Below are 12,731 nucleotides of genomic sequence, written 5' to 3'. Positions count from 1 at the left end.
GGTGTGCCCAATAATGTTCCCACAACTTGATGATAGCGTCTCAACGCCTTATGAATGTCATCTCAAACAAGAACAGATGATTGTGCTAGAGATTGTCAAGGCTAATCTGTTAGCATCCTAGAACACACTAATACTAAAATAAAATAAATACACATATCCCTGTAAGAAGTCCAGTTTGGGTGCAGCAACAATTTAACATGTGCACCTTTAGGGTAAAATAAAAATCATTGCAATGTTCCACGCAACACTGATGTGAAGCAGTTCTAAAACAAAAGCAACCCAAAAAAGTTTACAGCGGAATATTAGTTCAGAGTTTCTGTTCAATTAACATGCAGAGTTGTCCTGGGCAGCATGAGCTGTTCACGAGTGTCATACAACACAGATGTGAAGCCGGACTAATAATTATTATTATTTTTTTTTTTAAGTACACAATTTAATTTTAGCTCATTGTAAAAATGAAAAGAAAAAAGGGGGGGGGGACCCAAGGCCTCCATTTGTTTGCGGCGTGATTGGATCAAATCAAAGCAAAGTCAGCTCATCTGCTAAACAGTACGGCGTAATCTCAAATTATTAGATAACAAGATAAAAATGTGTCGGCCGCTTCATGTGACAGCAGTGAGACAAAGACACTCTTAGTCAGACAACATATTGTATTAGTGCGTCCATGTGTGTGTGTGTGTGTGTGTAGGATAAAAGTGTGTGTGTCACATTTTTGTAAAAACCCGCTCCGCCCGGTTCTGCTTACCCATCATATCTTTTGTCTTCTTGAAATGTTTATACCAGCGCCCGAATTCTTGACACTTTGCCGCCGACACATTTGCATAGTAAGTGCTGTTGACAATGGAGGAAATCATACTCTGGAAGAGAGAGATGGATAGAGATAGATAGAGAGATAGAGACAGACAGACAGACAGACAGACACATAGAAAGAAAGACATACATTAGAGTCCCGTCGTGCAAAAAATAAAATAAAAGTAAAAGTAAGTGCGGACAAAACGTTTGTGAAACAAGTGCCGAGGAGAAAAAAAATTGACAGGAACTTACATCTAATAAAGAAAATAAAACAGTTCATAGATGCGAGTGGTTAATGGAAATGACTCCATGCAACGCAGATGTAACACAGTTCTTAAAAACAGTGTTGACAAAACTCATAAGTTAAGTGATTGTTATAATGAGCATATACAGTACAAATGGAGTTGGGGTGGAATAGTAGTTCACAGGTGCCATGCAACACAGATGTAAAGCAGTTGTCAGAAACAGTGGCCAAACAACTAAATATTAGTTATGCGATGTTAATACTAATAAGGACCATATGAAGTCAAAAGGTTAACAGGTGCTCGAAATTTATTTTTGACTTCATGCAATACAGACATGAAGCATTTCTCAGAAACAGTGCCCGTAGTCCGTACAACGGATTTGTGTGTGCGTGTGTGTTGTTACTGCATAAAAGTAAAATGGTCCTGGGTTGTAATAACAGTTAGCCAGACATTGGTGGCCTCCATGCAACACAAATGTGAAGCAGTTATCACAAACACTGCTTTTGTAACTAGATATTTCAGTGATGTTAATGCTATAATGACCACATACTGTACAGTCCAATGTTCCTGGGGTAGAATGACAGTCCACCAGTGCCATGCAACACAGATGTGAAGCAGTTGTCAGAAACAGCGCTTCAACAACTGAACAATATTTTGGTGGGTTTTAATGCGACAGTGGCCATATGCAGCTCAGCGGTCGCGGGCTAGTATAACAATTCACATGCAGTGCAACACAGATGTGAAGCAGCTATCAGAGTGCTCATACAACTAAATCTTAGTTTATTAACAGTCCTCAGTTGTTAGAGTTGTTACTCGCTGCAATAAAGAGATTAAGCATATCTCAGAAACAGTGCTTATAGAACTTCTTAGTTTACTGATTTTAATGGCACGATGACCATCGACAGTCCAATGGTCCTAGGCTTCAATAGCAGTTAGCCAGAAGTTGGTGGACTCCATGCAACAGTAGTTACCAGAAACGGTGCTAAGACATACAGTGGCGGGAGACGAAAAGGCAACAATGGTACAACAGAGCAAGACAACACTTTGAGAAAAAAAGAAATCGAGGAAAAAATAAGTGAAACACATCAGGCATGCAGGCAGATTGAGTCTGGTACAACAAAGTCAAATGACAAAGGACCTTTGCCTGTTCTCCTTTTTATCAAATGCCACCGAGTTTGTCTGGAGTATTTTCTTTTCGTTTAATAACACGGGAAAGCTGTGCATCTGTTGAACGCAGAAGAGATCTTTACCTTCAAAAGGCCGCCACATAGTTGTTTAATAATACTAATCGCAGCAGCTGGCTTGGTTTGAACAATCTGTTGGCAACTTGGAATTGAAGGAATTGGCGGGTGGCGGAGAGCATGTCGACCACGAGCTCTCGCCTCATCGCATCACATCGGACCTCCGCCCTCCTCCTCATCCTCACCTTCCTCTTTCCTCAGAAATAAGCAAAGAGATTCTTCTTCTCTTCCTCCTCCGTGGCGGCTTTTCATTATTAAAATGAATGTTTTAACACCTCGCTGGCCTCCGGGTGAATATCAAGGTTGGCGCGAGGGGGAGGAGAAAAAACACTTTTCGATCATCATACATATTCAAAAGAGCCCGACCATCTGTTTTCAAATTACAGGTATACGCCGTCTTTACCATTTTGCGTAATGTATGCACTGGGGGAGGTTGCTGGCGAGCACAGCAACGCTGATGATGCTCCTTGCCAACAATGGGAGATGATCCCTCAACTCCTGACCTCCTCGTCACCCCACTCACTTTTTTATAACATAATACATGAGGGTGGAAACTTGTGCCAAATGTATGTAAACAAAACAGACACACAAAAAATCCATCTTTCTAGTTACTGGTCCAGAATGCTGCTGCTCGAGTGCCGACTAGAACGCCACTGCTAGAAACAACTGATTCAACCATATGAGAACTTATAACCACACTTTGGACAAGAACTGTAAACAAAATGAGGGGGAAGCCATTCATCTAGCACAGAGGTGGGCAATCTCGGTCCTCGAGTGCCGCAGTCCTGCAGGTTTTGGAGGTTTCTGACTTCCAATACAAGCTGATTCCAATCAACAGGATCATTATCAGGCTTATGCAGAGCTTGCTAATGAGCTGATCATATATCAGCTGTGTTGGAGAAGGGCAACATGCAAAACCTGCAGGATATCGGCCCTCAATGCCCACCTCTGATCTAGCAGCTAGTCCAGGATACTACTACTCGAGTGGCAACTAGAAATACACTCCACTGTTATTAATAACTGTGATGACTCTTTAAGAACAACCAGATAAGAAGTGTCTATTGTACGCGATTTTCATGTTTGTTACGGATCAATAAAGATTTGTTGTGAAACCTAGTAGGTGAGCTGCTGGGTCTAGAAAACTGCTAATCAAATGCTGACTAGAAGTTATATATAACAGTAGTGAATCTCCACTTTAAAAAAAAAAGCGCTTTACATTTGCTAGAGATGATGTTGGATAGGTATGGGCACCCTCAAAAGTAAGAGTGTTTTATTTTGAAAGTCAATAGCAGATTAACCATCAATTTACAATTTGAGCCATTTGTATCTCGGATCATTGACTTTTAATTTTGAAACCCCGCAGATGAGCAGCTGGTCCAGGATACTACGACCCGAGTGCTGACTAGAACTTTCACAACAGCAGTGACTTAGAGAGAGCGCAGACGCATGAACGTGAGAGAGAGAAGGCTGCTTCTCAAGTGCTGACTAGAACTAAACTACCTTGCTGTTGATAATAGTGATTCCTCAATGACAACTACAATCACACTTTCGACAAGAAGTGTCTGTCATCTGTGGCATTAATGTTCCCAAAACAGTCATCAATTTCCCTCAGCGAAAAATTATAAAATTAACGTTAATTTTGAAAGTTATGGAGGACCAACTTATGCAATCAAAATTCCTCAAATTCGGTACACAAATTAGGGTAAGCAAGACACCTGTGCATCTATTTACCAAGCAGATGAGCAGCTGTTTCAGAATGCTGCTTCTCAAGCGCCGACTAGAACTTATGCAACAGTAGTGATTGTACGGAATCAAAAGTCACAAAAACTGGCGCTTTTCACTGGACAGCGATGACATACTGTATAGGTGGAGACAGCATTTCAAGCAAAGGTGTTTCTTAGGTTAATGGACTCCATGCAACACAGATAAAAAGCAGCTATCATGAACAGTAACAGCTTATATGACTAAATATGTCAGAGAGTTTTAAAAAGTCCAATTGTCCTGTTCTTGTATAGAAAATGCCAGAAGTTGCAGTTGACCGTTTGCCGACTATACAATATATTAATCTTCCATATATAGTACAGTTGTGCCTTGAGATATGAGTGACCCTACTTAAGGGTTTGTTAGATACGAGCCGTCGTTCACCCGATTTACAACTTAAGTAGGAGTTTGGCAGCGAGTAAACAATTCTTAAAAAAAAAAAAAGGCGTCAAATTGTTTTTGCCACTCATAGTTGATGTTTACAAAAAAAAAAGTCTAGTGCTGAAAACATTACAAACATTTATGTTGGGTTTTAATGGCAGGCTGGAACGGATTAATGATATTTCCATTCACTAAATATTAGTTGAGTGATTTGATACTATGATGACCATATGCAGTCCTACACAACCGTTTTGTAGCACATGTCCAATCAATGCATATCTAGTGACACCTTGGGAGGGGTGGCGGCCAATTAGTGTCGTCTGGGTGGGGTGAGGATTCGGAGGACATTTGGTGCTCAAAATTGGAGGCGAGCAGGATGAGGCACATTCGGACATGCGGCGTATTACAAAGCCGCCTTTTGTGGCTCCGCTGAAAAGCCTTCATTCAATTTGAGTTGAGCTGAGTGGAGAGTTAGCAAGGCAAAATATTCCTTTTAATGGCTCATACATTTATGCATGACGGCCTTCTTTATTTTGTCCTATTGGATTTTAGCCTTTTTATCTGAGCTTTTAATGTAGTGAATCGTAGTGAGTCGGCCGCTACCTGGTTTAGCTTCCCCAATTCCCCTCCAGCCAGCCCTCCATGTTTTATTTACAGTGTATCTGGGCTAAGGCTCCCTCGCTCTCTCTTATTCCCCCTCCCAAAAAAAAGCTTTTCCAAGGCTGGCTCACCCTCGCCGCCATCTTTGACACAGATGTTCTAATAAACGCTGCTCATTAATCAGCCCTCTCCCTCAATACATCACGCCGGCTCTCTCACGGGGGGCCTGGCCTCGTAATTGTGTGTGTGCGACGCACAACAACAACAACAACACACACAACAGAACCCTGTGATGCCACCTTTGGTGCCATCGGGAAGGCTCTGTTACAAGATGTCAACAGGTAACATGGTTCTGCACCTGTGTGTAGTGTGTCTAATGTGTGTGTGTGCATGCGTAGTAGCCATCTGCAGCTCACTGAGCTTATCAGCAGGACCAGGAAGTAGCAATGGGCAACTATCGGGCCCCAACATCTACTCTGTTCCCATCAAGGGAGGCAGGAAGTGTATCTAGTGTGGCGTCTCACACACACACACATGCACACACATAGGCAGATTAACACACCTACACAATTGGACACACGCATTCCAATTCGGGCAGGGATCAAAACTGCATTTGCGACTTTGCCAACATCACAGCTCAATTACGCCATCCACCTCAACTGGGGTGACCCACAAAACCTCCCTCCCACAATATACACACACACACACACACACATGCGCACACACACTAAAATGGCATTTTGATGACTCTTTGCAGCTGGCGCATCGGTGTGTGTCTGTAGATTGGGGGGTGGGGGGGCGGAGCTCGTTTGTTGCCATAGTTTCTGTCAAAGTGGGCAAAGGGGGGCTGCCAAGCTTGGTACCAACCAACCACAGCGCTAAACCCTGATTGGCTGAATGAAGCGAGCGGGATTAGCACACTTTAAGCCGCCAATGTAGCGGCCGTGGCTAAACGCATACATCCCATTTGTGGACATTACACCTACGACATTACGCCCCAGTATGAATACAGATATAACTAAGGACTGAAAATGAATATAAACTGAGTGGTTTGGGATTTATTTTATATATATATATATATATATATATATATATATATATATATATATATATATATATATATATATATAGGAACATTGTTTAAGAGAGTAAAAAAAACACATAATTATTTAAAAACGTTTTTTGAAAAGGAAGTCAGAGTAACCAGAGAAAACCCACACAAGCACAGAGAGAACAGGCAAACTCGAACTCTGAAGCACAGAACTGTGAGGCAGACATGCAAAAAAAAAAAAATTAACACCGGTCCAGAAATAAAAAGGTGATCCCCCTGTGTCACGCTCTCAAATTTACACTACGGGTCAAGATAACAGAAGATGATCCAAAAATGTGTTTGGTCAAATGGAACCCTACAGAGATGACAGATGGCAATAGCACGTAGATGTACGCCGCATTGTGATGAAGGTGCAAAAACGAAACAAAGCATGTTCCCTTCATGACCCCGGGTTGTGTCGATTGCAAGCTACACACAAGCTGTTCCCTCTGAATAATAGAATACAAATAAGAATGTCACGTTGTGTTTTTTCTGCACTGTTACTGCAGTGTTTATCAAAATTAAGTAAAGACGATGTGCAAGACTATTATGAATGCTTTAGCATACTCAAAAATCACCAAAATTCAGGCTTGATCACCAAAAGTGAGCTCTGTGGCATCCCCCATCTTTGAAAAATTGATCCCTAAAGCCAGTTTCACTTAGCATTTAGCATTTTAGCAAGATGTATCTTTGTATGCCTGTCTGTCATGAGTAGACCTATCAAAAAGTCATGAGAAGCCATCTTTGAAAAGAAACAGGAAGTCTGCCATTTTTTTGTGTTCATTGATTTTAGTGTAATTTTTGTCATTTCCAGGGAATAAGGCAAACTCTGGCCAGACATTTTGCTCTATTGCTACCAAATTTGAACCACTTGTGCTAGACAGATGGATAACAACAAATTGCGGAAATGTTTTAGTTTTCGTCGCTGGGTGTGGTTGGATAAGTTTCACTTATCTACATGAAATTTGGAAGGCATGTCTATCTAGAGTAGACCAACAAAAAAAAAAGTCAATGTCTTCTACTTGTTTGCTTTGAAGTGACCATTTTAGGGTCAATTTGGCTTTTTTCAAGAGTAATTTCCACAAGTTCAGAATGACCAATAGTCACTAAAATAAACTTTTAGTTTGATTCAAAATGATAGAATCCAAACATATAGAAACAACTCTCCAGCTTAGCAACAAGCACAATAATAGACATGTTGTTAAAATAATGAAAAGGAGAGTTGAAGAGATCTTCTTTTGCACTCACTAGAGAACTGAAGAATTCTTCAATTTAATTTAAAATGAGTGTGTATGTGGTAATAATAAAATGTGTGCGTGTGTGTGTGCATTTGCCAGCGTATGCGCGTGTGCACTCTCTCTTCTGAGCCTTCTTCACATATGGACCGTAAACAGGGTGATTACCAGACTGGGCTGGGCTCCGCCTGAACGCCACCCAGGGACTCTTTACATCATCAGCGCACTGCTCATGCCCGGCTACACACACAAACACGCTGCCGCAATGCTAAACAACACACACATACACACAATGCACGAGAGGGTCTCCAGGTGACCATACGCTAGCCTGAGAGGAGATCTGGTTGCATATATATACTGACAATATGCAACACAAGGAAATGCAGTTTGGACTCACATATTGTGCATATGCATTGCACAAACTTTGCACTGGCACACGAACACACACACAGAGATATACGGCCATTTCACTGCATCGACTCCAGAGCTGCCACTGTGATATAGTGACTAGAGTGCCTGTTAGCACGATATATATGCACACCCAACACACACACACTGTGTGTGTATGTGTTATGGGTATTGCAGCGTAACTCACAAGATTTTGCCGACAACAATAGCATGATGTCAAGATAATGGGAATGGATCAATTGGAAGAAAACCATCTGATGCCAGGAATGGTTGTCAAAGGGTCTCCTAAACCAGTGGCTCCTCAAACTGGGGTCTACAAAACATAGCTTGGGGTCAGCAAAATAATTTGCAATCAATTATTATTTTATATAATCTAGAAAAATGCATATATGCATATGGGGACTGGCGGCCTATAAAACAAGCCTAATGAACCAATGACTCCTCCATAGCTTAGTTTTAGGTCAATTAAATGCTCTGATATCTCTCCATTAATAGCTTATTTTTAACAAACGATTTATCATAATAGGAATAGTCCTATTTTTTTTCAAGAACAATTGTCATATTTTTTCAACTTTACAGTAGTCATTTTTTTTCGACGAGATTTTTTTTTATTTTACAAAAAATGTACAAAAATAATGTATTTTCACTTGTTGAATTGTGACTTTCCAACATTAAACTTTGACTTGCAAAACAAATTATAACTTTATCTTGAAAAAAAAAAACGACTTCTTTCAAGACTACAACTTTTTATCCTTACAAAAAATTACTAAAAATTACAGACCCTATTTTCATACCCAAATCCAATGCAAAAAAGTGCAGTTAGGATTATCAGGTGGTCCTGAAGGTTTTCTGGACCCAAAAAGTTTGTACACCGCTGTCCAAAGTACTGGCGAATAAGTTCTCCGTCATCTACTCGTCCCTTGTGACAATACCAATTGCTGTATTACACATTTAGAAAAAAAATCTTGATTCGTCATCTTTACAACGAGCTAAAACTTATAAGGATGGCACTGTACATTTGCGGTATGAGCAACATGGCTAAGCATGCGGGTAGCGCCACGCAAATGTTTGGAATTTTTGCACATTTTATTTAGCGCGCTACTCCCATGCTTAGTTGCGTTGCTAATGCAACAGATCAAACTCGGGGCATTTGATAAGACTGTAATAGTAAATTATAGATAAAAGGTGTGCGTGCTTTTGTGTAGCATAGCTGGACTATTTGTTGCTCTTAGAATATTTTTAAAGGGGGAGTAATAAGCAGATTGGGCTTCAGCACCTGTGATAAGGGGCATTCTTTAGCCAGAGAGCTCTGATTCATGTCTTTGAGTAACTCCTTGAGGGCGTTTCTTACTGTAGAGTGGCTCCATTGCTCTGGTGGAAGGTCCTCCAGCTTAGGACAACTGTGGTGGGGGGAAAAAAAAGAGAAAAGTGGGGTAGGAGACAGGGGAGGGGGGGCATTTGAGAAGAAGATAGGAATAATGAGAAACAATTCAGACGGAGAGCAGGCAGATAGCACGGATAGCACTGATGCTATCTTGAATTAAATTATAGGAGCAGCAATTCAATGTCCAACATGATTTAATCTTCATTTAAGTGTTGGGACAATTCCCTGATATGTGGGATAATAACGGCAATCTGTGAAAATCTGTGGAATGACACAGTAAAATCACGTGATGCCTTCTGATTAGGGTGTTTGTAGTTTGCCAAAACATCAGGTGAATCTATTTACTCTGTCATCTCTAAAAAAAAACACACACCATAATTTCAAGAATAACACGCACTCAAATATTATGGATCACCACAAAAATGATTTATTTATTTATTTTGTACTCAAACTCTCTTCCAATTCGCTGGTATCCATGCTCAGAAATTGGAGTACAATCTGCCTCATAACTTGATATTTTGGGCTTTATAATGTTCAGACATTTTGTGTGTGTGTGAAGTTCTTTTACTTGCTATCAGCTAGGACATAATTTCAATATCCATGCATTGCCTTTGATGGGAATGTCGACCTCCCCAACATGGCCGACACGTAGACATGTCGTTAGCCAGCTGTTACAGCGACAGGTAAATCAAGTGGTTTCAAGAGTGTATATGACAAGTAATGTACACTATATTTCAGGATAGAGGATTAGTGGGTATGAAGTGGCAGCCTGAGCTGTAAAAAAAAAAAAAAAAAAAAAGGGAGAAGCAGCAGCACCACCTCCCTCCTCCTCCTCTTTCTCTTTTCCCTCCTCCCTCTCTCCATCCTCTCAGTTTTCCTGCTGCAAGCGCCCCTCCAAGACAGACAGATTTCATTTGGCGCATCAAGCAGATGCATCTGGAGATTACTCCCTCGCTCTCTCCCTCTTTCTCTCTCGCTCCCTTGCTTTCATATTCTCTCTCTCCCGCTCCTGATTGTTCTGATTAGTTAATTACTTAATACAACACATCTGCTGGATTGATGCATGAATTATACATCAGCTGCATGTGGCCGCCGCCGCCGCTATTATTTTGTCTTACTTCTACCTTCTCGCCGTGCTCTGCCAAAAATATTGCCTACATGTCTGCGGTAGTCAGGTGGGGGACGAGGCACGTGGACAGGGGGTTGAGATAATGGGGGAAATAACAACATGGCGCAGGAAATGTATACACAAAGTAGATTAGCATGTTAGCTGATGCCAAACTGGTGTCATGTTTTCTCCTGTCGGGGTAGCCGAGGGTTTAAAGGGAGTCAAATTTAAGACTTCTTCTCGACTAAGTGTGACTGCAAGGAGAGAAATGCCGCCATAATGTTTTGATGGACAGCAATTCCCTCACTAAATCGCAGTCCCATAATATCTTAAACATTTTGGTTAGTGAACTGCCAGTTGTTTACAAAACAGTTCCTCATATGTTTGAGAGCATTTTCACGGATCTTTTGAGACCCACAGAATTTTGTGTTCTATGACAAAATACCAATAAGTGGCAAACCTACCAAGAGTAAACTCGGATCTTTCATCAGAAAAAAAGTTCTTTACTAATTAGCAGTAGAAAATGTGTTGTAGCCTTTTATGAAAATAAACATTTTAAGCAAAACAGCAACCTTGAAAAAATGTTGGGCTTTTGTGACACCTCAAACTATAAAATAACAAAAACAGAACTGTGAAACGCGCCTTGAGCGATGATGACCCAACACATGGCCCGAGTTTGTCATTCCCTTCTTGAACTTATTTTTTTCCCTCACGATCAAGACAACGCTTTCTACTGAAAATATAGAACGGTCACTCCTCGTGAAGTAACAGTGCGGAACTTTCTCCATTTATAGACAATTTGTTGAACCACGGACTGACGGACCGAAAGACCTTTCGAGCTACTTTTGTAACCTTTTCCTACAATTTTGTACACAAAGTCCTGACATCAATTCAATTGAGATGCCGCGGCATGACCTCAAGAGAGCCATTCCCAGCAGGCATCCCAGGAATCTTGCTGAACTGTAAGAGTTTCGCAAAGAGGAATGTTCCAAAATTAATCGTGATCGTTGTGCACGTCTGATCTGTAATTCCAGTAAACATTTGGTTGAGGTTATTGCTGCCAAAGGAGGGCCAAAGAGTTATTAAATCCAAGGGTTTACTTACTTTTTCCTCCCTGTCCTGTGAATGTTTGTTATGGTCTATAAAAAAAAATACGAAAACATATAATTGTTGGTGTTATTAGTTTAAGCAGACTGATTTTTCTTGTAATTTAGTTAAAGATTAAACAACATTTCATGACCAATTTTTGCTGAAATTTAAGAAATTCCAAAAGGTTCACAACTTCACATACTTTTTTCTTCTACAGTGTACCATAATGTAAGCAAGAGAGTGTTGACACCTTATACACACACACACACACACACACACACACACACACACACACACACACACACACACGCACGTTTGACCATTCATTCAAGTGCATTCATGTTCTTACAGGGGCTATAGCACTATTGAGAGTGAACACACCACTGTTAACAGTCTTGTTATGGTGTGGGTCAAACTGACCTGATCTATAGTTAAAAATAGAAAAGAAAAATAATCTAAAAAAAAATACTTATAAAAAAAATTCTAAAGCTATTATTCTTCTTTTACCAAACCTTTAATTTTATTTATTTTTTAACACCTTCCCATACATTTTATATTAAATATTTTTACCCTTTGATTTAAAGTTTAAAAATACAAAAAACTAAGTGAGGGAGAAAACTTTGTTGGCTTGTTTCTTTTCATTGTATTTTTCTATTATTTATACACATTGATTTAATTCATATATAATTCATGAAAATAAAAACATTTTGGGGTTGATTGATAAGAAAATTTATTTTTATTTGTGCTTTGGACATTTGTTTTTGTTAAACCCTTTGAGATACATGCTTTCCAATAGACAGCGTAATAGGATCATAAAATGCTGTCTTTATGACAGTCAATAAATTCATTTACGAATCGCTTTGGAATTTGTCTGACAGATCTCATCACATGACACAAAAACATTTCTCTGGATCAGATAAGGGGGGAGGGGGGAGTCTAAAAATGTCACTTGTTCACTTAAAAACCCTTTTATGTTAGTAAAAGAAAATCTATTTAAAAAAATCTTTTCAAACGTCATTAAAGAACTTCTTTTGCTGCCCTTATTTACGTTTATTTATTTTTATTCTTACGATGCATTGTTAAACGTAACAGTCTTAGGACTTCAATTAGAATGTAACCATGTGCGGCTATTTTCTCCTAAATCCTTAAGAGCGAGCTAAAATACGGCTTCGGATGTCGTCCAGCCGTATACATTCGATGCAGGTGTGAGGCGCACACACACGTACACACAATCATCCGAGTGGCACTGGTGTTGAACCTGTGCCAGCTGCACACTAAGCCAGTGTTCTGCAGGCCTTTGGAGATCTGCTCTTCCCTTTTTTTTTTCTATCACTTTCCTACCTCCTTCTCCTGTCTCCCACCTTCATCAACAAAGACACACACACACAAAGCAGCAG

The 12,731-nt window shown here is 40.2% G+C and overlaps 1 protein-coding gene across 7 annotated transcripts in view; it reads right to left on the bottom strand.

Moving 5' to 3' along the window:
- Nucleotides 1–12,731, bottom strand: part of satb1b (SATB homeobox 1b) — a 79,403-nt gene that overhangs the window by 32,948 nt on the left and 33,724 nt on the right. For 5 of the 7 annotated variants that reach the window (XM_077575226.1, XM_077575230.1, XM_077575225.1 and 2 more), the window contains exons 5-6: nt 9,030–9,153; nt 746–857 (exon numbers count right to left, since the gene is read on the bottom strand). In XM_077575226.1, the coding sequence (XP_077431352.1) occupies nt 746–857; nt 9,030–9,153 (236 nt within the window). The remainder of the gene's footprint in view (nt 1–745; nt 858–9,029; nt 9,154–12,731) is intronic. The other 2 variants (XM_077575228.1, XM_077575229.1) reach the window with 1 other exon arrangement.

Source organism: Vanacampus margaritifer, chromosome 9, assembly GCF_051991255.1.
Source record: "Vanacampus margaritifer isolate UIUO_Vmar chromosome 9, RoL_Vmar_1.0, whole genome shotgun sequence".
NCBI lineage: Eukaryota > Metazoa > Chordata > Actinopteri > Syngnathiformes > Syngnathidae > Vanacampus > Vanacampus margaritifer.
This window is presented reverse-complemented; position numbering and strand designations above follow the sequence as displayed.